This window comes from Salvia splendens, chromosome 20 (assembly GCF_004379255.2).
Source record: "Salvia splendens isolate huo1 chromosome 20, SspV2, whole genome shotgun sequence".
In the NCBI taxonomy this organism is placed as follows: Eukaryota; Viridiplantae; Streptophyta; class Magnoliopsida; order Lamiales; family Lamiaceae; genus Salvia; species Salvia splendens.
Genome location: NC_056051.1, coordinates 25154517 through 25173513, shown reverse-complemented (window position 1 = coordinate 25173513; position 18997 = coordinate 25154517). Strand labels below are relative to the sequence as shown.

At 36.0% G+C, this 18997-nt stretch overlaps 3 protein-coding genes across 4 annotated transcripts; 1 reads left to right on the top strand and 2 right to left on the bottom strand.

Moving 5' to 3' along the window:
* Positions 1-3640: 3640 nt before the first annotated feature.
* LOC121781972 (E3 ubiquitin-protein ligase RHA2A-like) lies at positions 3641-4401 on the bottom strand. Its single transcript, XM_042179669.1, has one exon. It carries the CDS (start codon positions 4289-4291, stop codon positions 3797-3799), a length of 495 nt encoding a protein of 164 aa, XP_042035603.1. The 5' UTR covers positions 4292-4401; the 3' UTR covers positions 3641-3796.
* A 2829-nt stretch (positions 4402-7230) lies between these two features.
* Positions 7231-10557, top strand: LOC121782223 (CRS2-associated factor 1, chloroplastic-like). Its single transcript, XM_042179966.1, has 5 exons — positions 7231-8032; positions 8411-8538; positions 9088-9313; positions 9393-9520; positions 9613-10557. The coding sequence occupies exons 1-5, from the start codon at positions 7231-7233 to the stop codon at positions 10432-10434; spliced, it is 2106 nt and encodes a 701-aa protein (XP_042035900.1). The 3' UTR covers positions 10435-10557.
* LOC121782222 (DExH-box ATP-dependent RNA helicase DExH17-like) lies at positions 10458-17866 on the bottom strand. Of its 2 annotated transcripts, none has more exons than XM_042179964.1 (29): positions 17678-17866; positions 17268-17379; positions 16996-17179; positions 16534-16695; positions 16223-16460; positions 16103-16139; positions 15969-16015; positions 15747-15784; positions 15623-15644; positions 15306-15518; positions 15021-15177; positions 14618-14669; positions 14358-14429; positions 14228-14277; positions 14020-14137; positions 13872-13932; positions 13714-13797; positions 13512-13637; positions 13243-13439; positions 12961-13149; positions 12600-12854; positions 12425-12474; positions 12302-12319; positions 12090-12172; positions 11817-11997; positions 11697-11731; positions 11283-11612; positions 11036-11203; positions 10458-10954 (listed from the first exon to the last, which is right to left on the bottom strand). In XM_042179964.1, exons 2-29 carry the CDS (start codon positions 17333-17335, stop codon positions 10599-10601), a joined length of 3591 nt encoding a protein of 1196 aa, XP_042035898.1. In that variant the 5' UTR covers positions 17336-17379; positions 17678-17866; the 3' UTR covers positions 10458-10598. The 2 variants fall into 2 exon arrangements, with proteins under 2 accessions (XP_042035898.1, XP_042035899.1); XM_042179965.1 differs by having other exon boundaries at positions 17268-17374.
* Positions 17867-18997: the final 1131 nt, after the last annotated feature.

Genomic DNA, 18997 nt, shown 5'->3' with positions numbered 1-18997 from the left:
CGTCCCAAGTTACTTGAATCGTATTCCATTTTGGGATGTCCCAAGTTACTTGAGTAATTTCTCTTTTAGGCTAAAAATAAAACATTTAATCTCACATACTTTATTCTTTCTTTTACTATAATCTCTCTCCTTGCTCTTACTTTATTCTTTCCGCTACATTATTTTATATTTATTTAACTCACTAAACACAATTTTCTTAAATCTTGTGTCGAAAAGAAATGCTTCAAATAACATGGGACGGAAGAAGTAGTATATTGCAAATAGGTCATTATAAAATCATAACCTCATTATATACATTATATATATTCCCCTGTCCCTAAAAATATTAACTATGTATTCTTAATATGTCCTTAAAAACTTACTCCATAAACTTTCTAATTTTAGAAATCCAATATATTATTAGACTAATAATGTAAACCCCACTCAGGTAACACAATTTCTACCACCATTTCTGTATCGCTAATGACGGTAAGAAAATTAGTGTGTGTACAAGTAGCCGGTAAGAAAATTTCAAGGCCTTGAAAATCGTGCTAGTGGACATTTCTACATTTCCCACAAACATGCCCTTAACCCTACTTGGACTACAATCTCAACACCAAATAAATCTCTAGCATTAGTATACACACACATATATATACACCATAGATTGTGTGTGAGAGAGAGAGAAAAAAAAGAGATAGAGTTTGTATCTACTCACACACACAAAGAAGGAGTCACGCTCAACCTTAAAGCTTGCAGTCTTGTCTTTATATACAACTGGATTCTATCATTTCTTACCCTTGCCTTATATTTCAACCTTCACCTTCTTACAAAAAAAAAACTAATTTCTTGCCACTAAATTCCACTCCCATTCCTTACCTCATTTGCTTTCCACTACAAAAACAGTTAATTAACGGCATGATTGGAGGCTCACGCGGCGGCTACGGCGGCGGAGTGCGGCGGAGACGGCGGAGGAGGAGTTGTTTGTTAGCATAAACTAACCGCTGAAAAATAGCCGTGCAATTCCGCTCTCCCGAATTTCTATCCAGGGGCAAAATCGGAAGATCGTAATTGTTGCATGGCGGGGAATTGAGGGTATCGGTCCGAATTTATTCACTATGTTTTATTTTATTTTACTTTATTTTTGGCATTTCTTGAAATGTTAGTTGTATTTTGTTTATTTTTACTTTCCACGTTTTAGTGTTTGTAATTTGAGATGAGAAATGGGATGTAAGAGATGCATACAAGGTAGCCGAGTCTGGGGATGTTTTTTGTATTAAGGTGGATTTTTGGGGTGGATTTTGGAATTATCGGAAAGATGGGGGGTGGATTTGGGGTTTGGAGTATTTGGTGCTGGGCATGCATCTCTTACACCTCTCAATGTAATTTTCTCTCTCTTTTATTGGAAATCAGAAAAAGTTAAAGTATTTGTCTTTTGACTTCTCATATTTCACTTTCTGTCTTTCTCCTTTTGCTTTGTTTAATAAGTTAAAAAAATAGTGGAAGGGACAGTTCATCAGATTATTTTGTTTTTATATTGACACATATTCTCTGTTGGGTAGCAAAAATTATGTGTTGTAAAGGTAAATATATGCAGAAAAATAGTAGTTTGGAAGAAGCTAAATCTAGAAAAGAAATCGCAATGAGAAGTGCTAAAATTGAAAACTTGGGAAAATAATTATTATAAGGTTGTAAACTTAATACTCCAAAATATATGTTGAGAGTATGACATTTGTGTTTGTAAGATAGGTAATTCCCAATATCTGTAGGAAAAGTAAAAAATGATACTACAAAAAGTTTATGATAAACAAAAATGACATAGTACTACTATGTTACATAGTATATATATTGGGCTTAAGTGCTACTCCTATTAATTTCAAAGGCCTCACTATATCTAGTTCATAAATGAATCAACCACAGCCCAATAAATAGCTCTGCAACTGGGCTTCAAATATTTGAAAATTCCTTCACAGTATTGGGCTTCTTTGTCTTTTAAAAGCATTTGGGCTTTAAGTGATATATGGAATGTGGGCTTCTTGTAATTTTTTACTATTAAAGATACTTCATTCGTCCTAATAAAAGTAATTTTTAGTTTATGGAGTACCTTTTTGCTCTTATTTAATATACATGTCTGACTAAAAATGTTAAATACATTTTTATTTTGAGATGTCCATTGAAAATCACATAATCCATATTTATCAAAATAAAAACACTATCTCATCGAAAAATGTTAATAGTATAAGACATTTGTTAGTTATAAAGACCACACATTTGAAATATAATCAAAATTCATTTTCTCCATCTTTTATTTCAAATAGGACCACGCAAATTGAAGGCGACATGATTTGAGTCATTTGACCCCTAAATTAAAGCAACTTCGTTTGTGAATGAAAATGCATCTCACCTTTTTCGAATGTCAAAGCATCTAATGGACACCACAAGATAATTATTGTTTGATCCAAAGCACAATAACTTGCAAGTGGAAATAAAAATTAAATATTCTATGTTAGGTTCTAATATGGTTATGAGCACAACCATACAAATTAATTATTCTAAATTAGTTCAATCTAACAAGAAGGTGAATGAAAGGAGATGGTGTTCATATTTGTTTAGTAAAACAAATAATCGTGAGCTTCAAAAGACATTATTTTCTAGTAGTGCAAGAGCTAGTTTTTCATATATGCAAATAGTCACAAAGAAAAGATATTAAAAGTGTGCAAAATAAGTAATTTTAATGATATATTGCCAAAGTTTCCTTTTACTTTGCTTTTAGAGCTTTTGTATTTTCTTGCGTGTCCATTTTCTTTCTCTTGGTCTCTTATGATGCAAATTTACACATACAAAATTGTACGCAATAAAAAGAATTTGTATTGCTGTACATTACACTTCATAGCATAAATTCCTTTGTTTATTTATTTTATTTTTTCAAACAAGTATAAAAATTGTCAAAACATGACAGCATAGTTGTCCAACAATGATGATAAATATAAACATCTCAAAATAAACAAAACATACCAACATGAACAACAAAAAAATCAATAAAGAAAAAAAATCAACAGACAATCAATTAAAGCACAAGATAATTCCCTTTTTATGTCAATCATGTGACAACAAACTATAACAAAATCACTGCCCTAAATTGCGCCAGCTATCACTTTTCCACATTTAAAACAAAATGTATTTAAGAAATGTACTCTAATAAAAATCACACTCCCATTGCCCTCAACCAACATTCCTGTTTTTTTTTTTCATTTTTGAATAATCTACAAAAAATATTGTTTCATTTCAATTTTTCACGATATGGCACATCACTATTTTTCTCTCCCTCCTTAATTTATTTAACTTACCAAATCTACTCTATCTAATCAATTTTTTTTATCTCTCCTATTTTTTATTTTAAATTAAAATTCATATTAGCTAACTACCAAAATTACTTATAATGATTTTTTTGCTATCTTGATTTAAATCACGTAACGTTCAAAAAGGCTAAACTATACACATTTTGTCCAATAATAAATGTCTTTTAATTATTTGCTATTTCGATGAGGGGGTATTATACTAAGTCATTATATTCAAATAAATTTTTTATTTCACATTTATTTTCTAAAAATTCATAACTTGTAATCGTAAACAAAGAGATAGCTTTAATTTGAATGCAATATATTCATGATTTATTTTAAAGACAGGGAAGAGTCATCGACATTTCACGCAACTCTTCAACAAACAAAGAAGAAAATACTCCCTAAAAAAACAAAAAAGAAAATTAAATAGTCAAAGATCAAAACTACCGTCGCAAAACCACGCGCCGCCGCTAGATTCACCATTTCAAAGCGAACCACGCCATGACGTCACCTCCCACGCGCCTCCGCGTGCTCGCCACTCGCTCTTCGGTCACCAGCGGCGCGCGGCACAATGGACAGCTGAAATTCATTTGACCGAGCCAGCCGCCCAAGCAATCCCTGTGGAACACGTGGCAGCACGCTAACTTGCGCAGGCTCTCCCCCTCCGCGAACCGGTTCAGGCACACGACGCATTCCGAACCGAACCGGTCTGCGGACCGGTTCGCGTAGGAATAATCCCGGTTCAGATTCAGCTGCTCGCAGAGAAGGATGACTCCGGCCAGACCGGACCCTGCGACGTCGTCTAACGAGCCGACGGAATGGGGGTCAAAGCTGGTGGAGAATACGCCGATTGTGCGCAGGATAGTGGAGAGTAGGGATCGGAGGTAACGTACGCTTTTTCCGATTTGGACGACGGCGAGTATGAGGGTGGATTCGGATGACACGTCGGATAGCTGGCTTTGCAAACCCATTTTTGTTGTTTCTATGAGTTTGTGATTTTCATGCAATGGAGTAAAAGTGTAAAAGGTTTGGGGGAGAGTGTTTATTTATAGTTTGGGTATAGAGATGATTTTGTGTGTAAAGTGTGTGGTGTTTGATTCTTTATATAGTATTGTATGTAAATGTGTGGTGTCTGTATATATACACAATACTTACTATATTGGGTGGGAGAAATTCATGATCCAGTGGTGTATGTAAAGGATACACTATATTGAGTAGAATTGATATTCATAAATTAATGAACTAATATTATACTTAGAATGATATGTTTTATGATGTCAACGGATTTAATGCAATTTTGTGAATTGATGTAGTTATGTGTTTTGATTTTAAGAAAATTTATTAAATGAATCGTCTCCTCTATTCTTCTATATATCTTCTTTTACTTTATTTGGTTGGGGTTGTTTTTATTCTAGAATATCGATACTTATTATTATATCCTCCTATTTCATTTGTTCCACAATACTCTGTGTGGTATTTCTTTAAAGCACGAGTTTTGATTCCATTAAATAATTAAAATTAAGAGAAAGTACGTAAGAAAGTAAGAAAGATAATAAAATAGAAATTTGTATATCAATTATGTGTGTATATATATATATATATATATATATATATATATATATATTAGTGTTTTTATTAGAATTTTAAATATATTTTATTCGAAACCTACGGGCTACTCACATGCGTTTTTCGAATATGTCGAAATTATGCCAATTAAGTCGTACCCAATTTAATTAGTTACACCTAATTAATATTTGGTATCTTGTATTGTGTGAATGGGATGAATTGAGCCGCAACATCAATATGAATGATTGCATGGCATCTATGATAATGAGAATAATACCCATTTCATTCATACTCAATAGTCCTACTATTAATAATAAGCGACACACATTTAAGGTAGAAATTTGATAAAATGAAAGAGAAAATAATTAAAATGTAGTAATTAATAGGTAAAGTGGAATAAAAATAGAAGCGAGAATGTTAGAAAAAAATATGAGAATATAGAGAAAAATGGACCATTTACACAAATGGAATGAAACTAATTTATAGACATATCAAAATATATTTTAAAAAGATAATTAATCATGGATGTATGGAGTATTTAATTTTATTTTATAAATAAAAAACGTTAAATTGAATCCCAATAATGAGAAATGACATTATATACCATACATGATGAACACCTAAGTGGGCACCATTTTCGTTTCGACCTTGTAAGCATTAGTTTTTTTTATGTAATTTAATATCTTTAAAAAATTGTTGCCTTCATTATTTTTATAAGTATAATAAAATTCGAAGCTTGAATTGTTTTTTTTTAATTTATTGATTGAAGTTATAGAAAAAATGGACGAATCAGACTTTAATTTTTATGTCATTTGTAGTACATAATAATATATATTCGCATAATATAACTCGAATTAAAAAAAATACTACTTGTTTAAAGCAAATTAAAAAATAGTGTAATTAAGAGTGATATAATTATGACACGTTGGGCCGGTAACTATAATTGGTTTATACAACAACCAATCTGACTAAACAGGATATGCTAAGATTTCCTCTTCAACTTGTATCAATAAAATAAGTATTGGCACATGAAATCATAAGAGTTTAAGCAACTAAATGAAATAAATTAAAGATGAACTTGACGAGGTCGACGTGGATGAATTTTGTGAAAAGTTTGAAAAATATTTTAAATGTGAATTGATAAATGAGACATCAAAAATAGCATAAACAGTGAGCATATACCATCTACTCCTACATTGTAAATTTGAAATGAATATGTTCATGCATTCAATTTCAACACCTACAAAATTTGACCCACCTGAAAATTGGCCCATATATTGGCTTGTTAGGCTGGATTTCCAATTGATTCGGCCCAAATATGGTCGTCAAACACGGAAAATCCGATTGTTATCGTGTCGCACCACACGATAATAATACCATAAGATCAAACACGATTAGTTAAATACGTTTGTGAGTGATAGTCTTGATGTGTCTTTGATTCACTTTCTCATAGATCTACCTTTTAATATGTTGTTATAATTGCATTTTATTTTCCCCTAGCATGAAATTAGTATTATCGAATAAAGAATGTTTCATTCATGCGTCCGTGATTTTGGAAGGAGCTACCGACTCCATGGTCGACAGGAACTACGAAGGCCATTGACCATGGAGCGGAGACGAGCCGCCGACGGTGGGGTCGGTCGGCCCCACCTCCATCCGCCACTAGATTAGTAGAGTCTAAGCTTAGGTAAGGAAAAATACGTAAATAGTAATGGCTTCATAAAAATATACTTATGTTAAAGTCTTGAAGAGAATTAAAAAAAAACATTATGAACTAGAGATTGGGTTTAATGTAAGTTCTTTTGATTCAAAATCCTAGATATAAATTACTTTTGCAAGTTCTTTTTATACTAGTAGTCTGAGTACAATTATTAGTCAGCTTTTTTGTCATAAAACTTGGTAAAATAAAAACATGCAGCTATCCATTTTATAACTTATTTTATTTATTTTGATTTATGGTTTATATTAATTATTTTGTATAGTTTAGAAATAAAAAATTTAATCTTATATGTATAATGAATATACATTGTCTATAAAGAATAATTACATTTTTTCTATTTGATGCATCCAACAAAATTATTCTCTATCAATTTATGATAAGTTTGACAGGTCTTTTTTTTTATAAATTTTACGTTAAAACTTATGGCAATCGCTATTAAAGTTATTTTTTATAACAATTGAAATATTAGCAGCTTGTAAGGCCCATATAAACAAAATCGTAAAAAAGGCGAAACCCAATATAATTATTATAAATCGATATTTAAGGGAATTCTTTTAAATTTAGAGTAATAATTTAAAATTTATAAAATGTTATCACTCTCACATGAGCTAACGCAGAAGGAGAATGGCAGTGAAGACCCATTTCCCCGTGTTCGCGCCGCCGCAGCTCCGCCCCCACCCCCACCGCCCGGCCACCGAGATCCGCTTCTCCCGTTGGAACAACGCCAATGCTCGGAAATTCACCCGCCGCGAGAGGTCTCAGAAGGAAATCGAAGACGAGCTCCGCCTCGAAAAAAGATTCGATTCCGCCCTAACCATCGCCCACAACTACAATCCCGCCCCTCCCCACCCCACCACCTTCAAATCCCCCGGCACCCCTTCCTCCCCCTCCGCCCCTTCCATCCCCGGCAAAAAATCCAAATACTCAAAACCCCCAAATTCCCACCCCGCCTTCAAAACCCTAGCTAAACCCCGCCTTCTCCCAATCATTCGAAATCGAATTAAAGAGGAAACCCTAGCTACTCAAACCCCCGATTTCAGAATCGATGACAACGGAATTTCGTACGAGATGCCGGAGGCGCCGTTTTTGTATCAGTATAGCTACACCGAGACGCCGAAGGTGAGGCCGGTGAAGCTGCGGGAGCCGCTGGTGTCGCCGTTTGGGCCGGAGACGATGGAGAGGCCGTGGCTGGGGAGGAGGCCGCTGCAGCCGAGTAAGAAGAAGCTGCCGGAGTTTGATTCGTTTAAGCTGCCGCCCCCTCATAAGAAGGGGGTGAAGCCGGTGCAGTCTCCTGGGCCGTTTCTGCCCGGTTCGGGGCCGAAGCATGTGAGGTCGAGAGAGGAGATTCTTGGGGAGCCACTGACGAAGGAGGAGATTGAGGCGCTTATAGAAAGCTCTAGAAAATCCACACGGCAGTTGAATATGGGTAAAGATTGCATTTTTATTTTATAATTTTGTTAATTAGTAGATTGATAAAACATGAGATTGGGTATTTGAAGGATAAGAAGGTCAAACAAGTTCAAATAAGTGAATAAAGAGCATCTTTAACTATGGGCAGCATAGCATTGATTAATGTGGGTATCGGCTCGCATTGTGCAGTTTTGGCTTGATTCTAGATGATTGTCTCTACGCATGATGTTGTATTGTCGATTTTCTTGTTTTGAGGGCTCAATTGGATATATGGCTATACATGATGTTCTGGATTCTGATTCTCATAATTTGTGAATCTCTTGATGAAGGTCGATTGCACGACTCTTAGAAGTTGGACAATATGTTCAGTGACCGTTGTGTTGTTCATCTTCAGGAAGGGATGGCCTAACACACAACATGTTGGACAACATACATGCTCTTTGGAAGCGAAGAAGGGTCTGTAAAATAAAATGCAAGGGTGTATGCACTGTAGATATGGAAAATGTGTGCCAACAATTGGAGGTCGGTATGTTCTCCTTGCTCTTCTCTGAACGAACTTACTGATTCAAACATTTGTACACATAAGTTTTGGATTATGCTGTTGTTTTGGGTGTGATCTGAAGGTGTTGAATTAGTGTCCAAGATTTTGCGTTTTTGATTCACCTCTTGTTAAATTACTAATTTAGTATGAATGGAACTATTATTGACTAAAGAAATATATTATACTACCTCCGTCCTTGAAAATAAAAAACTTTTGAAACGACACAGGTTTTAATGTAGAATTGGAAAAGTAAGAGAAAAGAAGAGAAAAATGCATAAAGTAAGAGAAATGAAGAAAAAAAGTAGTGAAGTAGTGTTAGTGGATTGTGGGGTCTATATCCTAAAATAGAAAGTTTAGAAAGTTTTTGTTTTAAGGGACGACCAAAAATGGAAATAGTTTTTATTTTTAACGGACGGATGTAGTGCCAATAATGCAGTTTGTGCATCAAATTAAGTATGCATGTAACTTATTCTTCTCTTAGCTATTATTCAAGACGAGCTTTTTATGAGATGAAATCTGTAAAAAAACAGGAAAAATCGGGAGGGAAGATTATATACAATAGAGGCGGTGTCATTTACCTTTTCCGAGGCAGAAACTATAACTATAGAACACGACCTCGCTTTCCTCTCATGCTATGGAAACCTGCTGCACCAGTATACCCAAGACTAGTCAAACGAGTTCCAGACGGATTGACTTTAGAAGAAGCATCTGATCTACGGAAAAAAGGGCGTGATCTAACACCAATCTGCAAGCTTGGTATGTGAATGCATTTGGTATCTACTCCATTTTCCTCGTGTGATGAATCTACTGATAATTTTATCTTTGTCTTTTGCAGCAAAAAATGGTGTTTACACTCACCTTGTGGAAAATGTGAGGGAGGCATTTGAAGCATGTGAACAAGTTCGCATAAACTGCCAAGGTTTGAACCCAAGTGACTACCGAAAGATTGGTGCCAAACTCAAAGTATGTATCTATCTATCTTGTGCAAGTGACATGATTTAGATCAAAAGAAATATCCACCCTTACATTGATTCCGTATGTTTTCTTCAATGCAGGATCTTGTCCCGTGTGTGCTAATATCATTTGAGCATGAACACATACTCGTATGGCGAGGGCCGGAGTGGAAGTCCTCGATAGAACCTAATCTGAGGGTCGTGGAAGAAGTCAAAACTGGTACAGCTTCAGCGATACCGCGTGCTCCATCAACAAGTATCCCCAACTCCTTGAGCATCAGTGAAGACAAACATGATGATCTTGAAAGCACAATATCTCCAACTTATAAAGACGATAAGCCCCAAGGAGACAGCGTGTTGTCTGAGGCCGGTGTAGAGGATAAGCCCCAAGGAGACAACATGTTCTCCGAGGCCGGTGTAGAGGAAACTATGTCTTTTGCACCCGATATCTCTCTAATCACGGTTGATGATCGTTCAGAAGAAGCAGAAGCATGCAATCAAAGCGATATGGAGTTGGATGGTTCAGTGGATAGTATTGCAGCTGTATCATTGGCTTGTACCGAGGAAATTATACAACTCAGGGAGCAAGCAGTAGAAAACGGGATGGCGGTTATGCTGGATCGCGATAGCTTGGATGCTGACATTGTTTTCAAGAAGGCAGTTGCTTTAGCTAAGACTGCTCCGGAGGTCCCTAACTATCGACAGCGTGCTAAGGAGTTACGAGAAGAGAAAAAGAAGCTGCAACAACGTGAAGATTTGGGGGTGAAAGAAGCTCCGGTGGATATAGTTGCACCGAAGTTAACGGTTCGTAGCCGGAGAGGTGAAAGAGTGACTAAGAAAATGGAGGATATTAAAGCTGATTATCTTAATGTTGTTCCACAGGGAAACCTCAGAGTAGATGAGCTTGCCAAGTTGCTATCTTAGTTTTGATGCAATGGCATTATTTGTATTTAAGAGGCTATGTATTATTTTCACTTAAGTGTAGGTTTTGTGGATAGAGATGTTTACACTGTTACACACTTCAAAAATAACAAAATTATTATAATAGTTCGTGGTAATAAAATCAAACCGTATTTTTCGATGTAAAATCAAAGAAATGAGAATACGCTCTGAAACCCAAGAAATGGCTTATCTTTCTTTACTGGTGCCATAGACAGTGAGCAAAGCTGCCCTTTCTGTAAACTTGGTGACCGCAGCTTATCACTGGAGCTAACACGGAGTCGAGCATCGTTGTTAGACACGTTAAACAAGCTTGCCTTCTTCTGTATGTGAGACATTGCGTTACTCTTTGTGACTTGGGTGGAATCAGTCGTCTTCATACAGTCAAGAACCATGGAATTTCTTGGCCTTTTTCTTGCGTGATCAGAGATCGTTGCTTCTGTCGATATTTCTGGTTTGGTGTTATGATACTCAGGAACTGCTACATCTTCTTCATTCCAAGTTTCTACATTGCATTTATCATGAATGAGTGTAACTAGAAATAGTGATTAAAATGTCACATAGTAGACACATTATCAAGGCTCACCTGCATCGCACGTGAGTACTTGTGCAGAATCAGTCGTCTTCATACCGTCAAGAATCATGGAATTTCTTGGTCTTTTTCTTGCATGATCAGAGACCGTAGCTTCAGTCGATTTTCCTGGTTTGGTGTTATAATACTCAGTAGCTGCTACATCTTCTTCATTCCAAGCTTCTACATTGTGTATTAGTTGAATGAGTATAACTAGAAATAGTGATTAAAATGTCACATGGTAGACAGTATCAAGGCTCACCTGCATCGAACGTGAGTATTTGGCCATCTTCGTCTATGATTTGTATTTCCCGTTCTGGTTCTGTACGTTGAGGACGTTGAAAGGCCATCCTGCTTTGTGGAGTTCTATAGCTGCCTTGAATCTCCAGTACCTCGAAGTCATTATCAAGCACAAGATGCATCTCACGAGTGCGTTTTCTGATGAGAGTGAAGGCATCTAATGATGGTGAAGATGTAGAATCAGACATGGGCAACACGGGTAAAATTTTTGCTTTCTCCCGGATGTGGTCGAAGACTGTCTTCGAAGTAATAATTCTGCAGTCATCATCTTCAGTTTCGGCAACAGGATTGTCTGAGAATAAGAAAAGAAGTAAGCATAGGTAGTGAGATGCTGGAAGACAAGCATGTATGATCAGGAGAAGCAATAGTTAGTTACCATCTGAATCTTCATCTATAAGTTTGAAGCTGGGCCTGATACTCAAAAAGTTTAAGATCGATTATTAAGGAAGTCATAATTTTTGTATAGGTATATCAGAAGGGTTGAACACGAACATACATGGAAGATGAAATCTCCATCAACTCATTGGAGGCAGGAAGAGAAGCACGATTATAGCTGTCTTTTATGTTGCGAACCTTCTTGGGAACATACAAGGAAATCTCTTTCTGCCTAAATTTAGGAACGACATCTTTTTCTAATGGTGGTGTGACGATAACCTTTTGATGGAGATCAATGCCAACTGCAATAGCATAAAATTATACCAGAAGCATACTAGGCCAGCCTTTGAAATAGAATGTGTGGATTGGAGGAGATGAAAAGTAAAGACGTTACTGATTTCTTCAAATATCAAATCTGCCTTTATCGTCAGTTTTCCTTGCTCGGGGCTTGAATATAACACAGTTGCATGATACGGGCTGCACAGAATCCATAACATCAGGTACATGAATTTACAATAGACGGATGTCATGTACCATGTGTTTGAAAAGAAGTTTGTGTTCTACACTTGTTGAACGCGAATATGTTTAAGTCACTGATTTTCTTACCTTGAGAAATCCTCCAACCTGGGGCACCAGAAAAGAGGTTTCAGAAACGAAAAGACAGAATAGGGACCAATGAGCAAAGAGGTGCATTACTGGATGTATCCAAAGCTCTAGCAATCACCGTACCTTATTTTTTCATGAAATAGAATATTATTGCCATCTTCAACACCAATGATCTGTAACGAACTATTTCAGTTGCGTGACTTTACGAAATATAGAAGCCTCAATGCCAACATTTATACAAGCAAAAAAAACAGTAATTCTGATACATCATATGTGAAGATTAGTAGTCCTTGCATACCACATCAGCATAATGCTTTTTAGGTGATGGCGCCACTGGCTCTGATAGCCTGGTTAATGTAACTAGCAGCTTGGACTTCCCTATTCTTTGGACCTCACCCTCCTTAAGTGTCATCTCAATTTTTGGGGGAAGTAGCAGCAGAGACTCTTTGATATGGTTCCCGAAAGGGTATTTTCTACCAGTCATCAACTCAATCTTTCTTGGGTCAGCCTCGGAGAGGGTATCAAATGATGTTACTCCCATTGAATGCAGTGCCTAGTAAGAATTAGTCAGGTTTACAAAGAATTATATGTCATTCTCTTCATAGATGTGAAGGTCAGATATCCAAAGGAATCTCAAGTCGAAAGATTAGTAAAGCAACCTTTGCCGTCACCATCCCAATGCCTGGTAATTGTTTCAGCAAGTAAGGGCTGTCATTCCATAATTTCTGATGCAAACATTTGGCTAGAAGAGTGGCACTTAAAGCTCCTTTGTAACTTTTTTTGTACATAAAATACTCTTTCATGCACTTGGCAATCCTTGATCCATTTGAGCATACAGAATTTGTGTCCTACAGGATAAAAGGTTGGTCGTGGTTTAACAAATCTTACTGAGAATAATGAAATGACACACAATCTTAAACTATATGCAAAGGAGGTGAAACCTGAGTCATGGATAAGTCCCGCACTACAGGATCGCCAGTCAAACAGTCATTCACCAGAATAAACATCTTCTCTTCTCTACTTTGGATGCGTTTTTTCCGCTTTCCTCTCTCATCAAGGGCATGAAACCGCAGGCGGCCATCTTTGTCGTTGTTTATGTCATTCAGAAGCTTCTTTTCATTACGTCTCAGTTGTATCCCTTTCATTGTCAAAATGATATACATTAACCAAAATACATAGCTTGAAAATTAGTTTTGAGTACAATAATTACATGCAATTTCTTCTGCCTTGCATATTGTACGGAGAGTCTCATCTACGCTGCAGTTGGCAGGTGCCTCAATAATGTGCTTCATCGTGTTAAACTTCAGATAGTACTTTGTCATCAATTTCCCAGGCTCTGGATACAAGAGAAAGAATCAATGCCTCATACTACAGTATAATCAGAAAACTGCAGAAACCGATTGATGGCTTACCAAGTGGCTTCAGAAGGAAACCATCATCATCAGTCCAGACCATTTGATATTTTGATAGTTCATTAACCTTTTGAACACAAATTTCTGGCAGAGCATGTAACAAGGTGTCAGTGTATGAAACATCACATTTGATATATGGTTATTATGAATCTCTATACCTTGCAAATGCCTCTCAATACGATCACCAGCTGGCCCTTTAATTGAATAATTCTCGGGATTCTGGCCATTGCAAGGAAACTCTCAGAAAAGCTATCTAATAAAGGAATACTCAAATGTTTGTGTCTCCCTTCGACAATGAGAACCTGCCTTTTTCATTCTCACATACAAGTACGAGCACTTTATCCATTCAATGGCTCTTGTTATGTCTGATACAGTAGATTGAACTATCTCTGCTGTTAGATGTTCTGTTACACATGGAAGCAATCTGAAGAGAAGTAAACCAGAAAACTGTCAGATGATGCTTGTTTAGTGTAGCTTTAGGGTAGAGAGATATTAGAGATAAAAAGCGGCATACTGTGATTCCACCATTTCACATCCACCTAATAAGTTCTCATACAAATGAACCTGAGATGTGATCCCAATGGGTTATAAGCAAGTTTTTATTCGATATCTGTAATATTTTCATAGTATGGGGAAATTTATACTGTTTCTTTTCTGGTCATGATTATGACCATTCCTGTGTCATCAAATGGAGGACGCCCTGCTCTTCCGCACATCTGCATAAATTAGAGGTGGCTATCATTTCAATATAAGGAGCACTCAGATGTGAAAATCACAATTGCCTAATTTTGTACCCCAAGTTCACTGTGTTATGTTTACCCTGATCACCTAACAATCAATTCTCTAGAAAAGATCCGATAATCTTAATATTTCTTATAGAATGATTAAAGCAACAGCAATACACCTGGAGTATCATGGATCGTTCATATTCCATGTACATCCCTTTCTCCTTGTTGCTGGCAAAATATCAAATATTAGAGCACAATTATTTTAAATTCTAATCCGATTCACCTCCAAATATGTAGTTTCCTTCATAAGGAGTGGAAAAGTATGAACCATGTCTACAGAAACAAATAAAAGGAAATTGGGTTTCTGATAGTTGGAAAATACTCATCTAGTTCTCCATGTTTTTATTACTGATCATACATATATACCTTCTTATGATAAAGTATATTAAACTGCATAGTTAGACCTCAATATTAAGCATAAGTTATCCCAGGAATATGCATATCACTCGGTTTGCTGCTGTCCTCCGCTCAAATACCTATTAAAACTCATAAATAATTTGTAAATACTTCTAGACATACAAATACTGTGTCGATTTGATGACGACAGTATGTGCTGGTAGATTTATTCCATGGGCCAGAGTATTTGTAGTGCACAAAATCCGCAGATCACCATTCAGAAAAAGCTCTTCCATAAGATTTCGATCTTTCATAGATAGTTCACCATTATGGTATCCAACTGCAAAGAAACAGCTAGCAGATGTTAAACCAACAATCATATCCTAAATTACTTCAGTTATTAACCATTTTCCAACCTTCCCCAAGCCAGAAATGTCACGTGAAATTAAAAAAAGAATGAACTTATACCACCATAGAGTATATAGGATTGCATCTGTTTGTCGCTGCATGATAATGATGCTTCTCTTAGTCTCTCCTGCTGTTCTCTGCTTTTGATGAAAGGACTTGAGTGGCCAAATGTCATGGCTATTTGAGAGAGGCATTGTGCTGCTTCTTGGGCTCCTTTTCTAGTCGAGCAAAAAACCAAGGCAGATTTTTCTCTTGAATATTGCATGAGGAGATCTGCAAATTAGTGGCTTAAGATTACTGTATTACTGGTCTTTAATATGCCATATAAACAAGCTCTCTACAGAAATATCAACTGGAGAATCAGTAGGCAGGCTTACCAAAGATGTAGTTCTGAAGACGCTGGACAACCAAAACAAAGCATTAATAATTATCAGGAAGTAGAAAGGAAATTTTGATAAATGATGATTAAAGCTTTTCATGATCACGGGATATCAAGAGTACCTTTTCAAATAAGAAATCATTTTTAGCCGGTGTGTACCCTGCAAGCAAAAATATTTTTCTACTTTATATCAAGATAAATTATTCAGTCTGCTACAAGTATTATTTTTCATAGTATTAATTCTTGAAATTATGCTATGCTGCATTGTGTCTACTCTCATAATAAGTTGGTGGTTAACTATGAGAACAGTCGGTGGAACTGAGCTTTAGGGAAACTGTGAGTACCAAAAACTTTAGTAGTCAACTTTACAGGTCTCATTTCTTCTCCAAACCTGTGAGAAGGACAGTACCATAAGTTTCATGATAACAAGCTCTGCCATCAGAGTGCACACTTGACATCTAATAAGATTTAACCATACTTTTTTATTCCCTGAAATGGAACCATAAGCCACTCCGCTGCAAATGTAAATTTTCGGTTATGCCCTACGTTTGAAATATCAGAATGCAAATCATCTTGAGATGTGAATCTCGAAGACTACCTAAGTCATTGATATTTGGTATTGTCGCAGAAACAGCTAGGAAACGAACAAGGGATAAAGGACTTGACTTCATTTCATGGCTGCAAGCGAGCATTTTAATTCTGCTGACAATAGCTTCTAGAGCTGCTCCTCGGGGATCATTCAGCAGATGAACTTCATCAATTAGCACAAGTGATATATCACTGAAAAAGCTCAAGCCCCCATCCTTTATGCGATAACGAGTCACAGCATCAAATTTCTGTGGGGAGGAAGGCCAGATCGAAGCCAGGATGAGGTAACCCAAAGATGGAAAAAAAACCCCTAATAACAACCTCAGGAGTTGTAAGAATTATGTCAGCATCCTGCATACTCTTGACGCTGTGATACTCATTGTCACCTGTTAGCTCAAGGCAATTTATTCCCAGTGATCCAAACTTCTGCGTCCAATGCCGGAGCTTCTCTTGTACCAAGGCCTTTGATGGTGCTATATATATCTTCACAACACGATATATTTACACCAGCAAGTAACAAAATGGATGCAAATGCAACAATAACATCAGATGACAGTCAGGATTTTCATATAGCACATCTATTTGAAAATCATTACAAATAATATCAGGTTTGGTTTATGCATAGAAATGAGCAAAGGCTTTCATATAATTTTGTGATTCATATATCAGAACAAAATGGAGTCTCTCTGACAATAATATTCACATAGTTTCAACCATGGCTACTTCTTCAAGGATAATAAATACACTAATTTTTGTCATAACCAAAACCATCAGAAAACCTACTGTCTTAAGGGTCCCTATGTGATGGTTGAAGCTCCCACCAGCAGTGATGGACTTGGAGAGAAGCCTCATAATGCATAACTCAAAGAGTACCGTCTTTCCACTTCCAGTTGGTGCTGAAATGACCATGTTGAAGTCGGAAAGGTAGCATGTGGAAAAGCATTCACTCTGCAGTGAGTTGAAGTATCTGCATGTGTGTCGAAAAGAGACATTAATAAAGAAGTGACCTCTTTTGTTTCACTCACAACAGAATTTACAGACACTTCTAATGTTACCTGAAATTAAAGGCTGAGCGAAATGGAGCTGGTAAATCAGTCACTGACTTCAATGCATAGCTATCCATGTGTGGAGTCCGGTTCAGATGAACTAAGTACTCAATATGCTAAGCTTACAACCAAAACACCAGGTTATGCAACACATCAGAAAGCAGCAAAACAGTGAATAAAAAATGATTTCACTGCAAATAATTTAAAAATTCACCAGTACTAGTTCGTTATACACTAGATTGCAAAAATATTATCATAATCTACACTAATGTAAAGAGCAATAACTGCTGAAAGAACTCGATCTATACCAATACATATAATGTAGAGATAATGAGCAGGAACTGAATCTAGACTAGAAAAAAAAACAATTCAAACAGAAACAATAAGATCAGAATACTTGAATTGAAGAAAATCAATACCTCTGAAACACACCACAGCGAAGCCACGAAGCAGGCGGGCGGAAGGAGAGCCGGAGAGCGGAAATGCAACGAGGTATGGCGGTGGAGCAGCGAGGCAGGCTGTCGACAAGGCGGGGCGGTGGCGCGGCGGCGCGGCGAGTGAGGCAGGCAGTGCGGATTTCGCCGGTAAGGGGGAGAGAGAAGATATTTGAGGGAATATGATATTGTTATGTGAATACCGTTTTAAATTAGTTTGAGCTTTATAGCTAACTTCGACTTTAATTAGTTAGACATTGTATAACTACTACTCCAACTTCGAAAGTATTCAAAATATTTGTGATATATATTAATGAATGAATTAAATTATTTATACTTATTTGAAATTCAAGTTTATAAATTATAAATATATTTATATTTAAATTACTAAACGATGTATACATAGTTAAAATTATTGAAATATATATATATATATATATATATATATATTATATTGTCATCTACTGAATTAGTGAATTTAACTATTTAGCAAAAGCGAATAATTGATTGTGAAAAATTATATTGCAGTTTTTGCTATATAATATTAAATTAGTGGGAAAAAATCACTCAAATTGTACATCAAACGAGGTTAAACACAATCAGAAGGATTGAAACGATTAGAAGCGAAAACAAATATTCTACTATAAACTACACAAGTATTTACAAAATGAAGAAGAGGCAATACATACTATAAATTATGAGTCATTACACAAGTATTTACGTTTACTCTCACATAAAGGATAAATTCTAGTATAAACCAACATATAATTGTATCATTAGTAAATAGATCAAAGCTGATTCATGAAAAATATCTATATCCATCCTAACAGACCTCCCTACACAAAGCTCATATATATATTATTTGCCATCTCTTTAACTTAAAGTTCCATTTCATTCTTTGTCTAAAAAGCCAAATTTTCAATCTCATCTCTCCTTCCCAACACCTGATCATATCATAGCTTGACATTAAGATATTTCATTAAAAACACATAACCGTTTGTAGTTCTGTGGTTACTGTATCTATATCACAATGATGAATAACTAAGGGTTGCATCAATATTTGTTTTGTCATTTCCAAAAGTATTTCATAGTTCATAAGTGGTTTAAGTATTGTTAGTAGAGAATGAATGTTACCTAATTATAGAGAAAAAAAGTTTTATAAAAATATGAAGTTTTAATGTTAAGGGACAAAATAAAATAAAAATAGTTTCTATTTTTATAGAACGGAGGTGATACTGTACAGACTGAGATGGACTCAAACGTTTCTAACCCTTTGGCAATACACACATTTCACTTGCTCTTTGA

Bases quoted from the DNA above. Each gene is read 5' to 3' on its own strand.
- LOC121781972 (XM_042179669.1), bottom strand. From the start codon at position 4,291: ATGGGTTTGCAAAGCCAGCTATCCGACGTGTCATCCGAATCCACCCTC.
- LOC121782223 (XM_042179966.1), top strand. From the start codon at position 7,231: ATGGCAGTGAAGACCCATTTCCCCGTGTTCGCGCCGCCGCAGCTCCGC. The intron at 8,539-9,087 runs GTCGGTATGTTC...GTAAAAAAACAG, and splicing joins ATGTGTGCCAACAATTGGAG to GAAAAATCGGGAGGGAAGAT. The intron at 9,314-9,392 runs GTATGTGAATGC...TGTCTTTTGCAG, and splicing joins AACACCAATCTGCAAGCTTG to CAAAAAATGGTGTTTACACT.
- LOC121782222 (XM_042179964.1), bottom strand. From the start codon at position 17,335: ATGGATAGCTATGCATTGAAGTCAGTGACTGATTTACCAGCTCCATTT. The intron at 14,430-14,617 runs GTGTATTGCTGT...TAATTTATGCAG, and splicing joins AACGATCCATGATACTCCAG to ATGTGCGGAAGAGCAGGGCG. The intron at 13,933-14,019 runs GCAGGTTCTCAT...TGCAATGGCCAG, and splicing joins TGTATGTGAGAATGAAAAAG to AATCCCGAGAATTATTCAAT.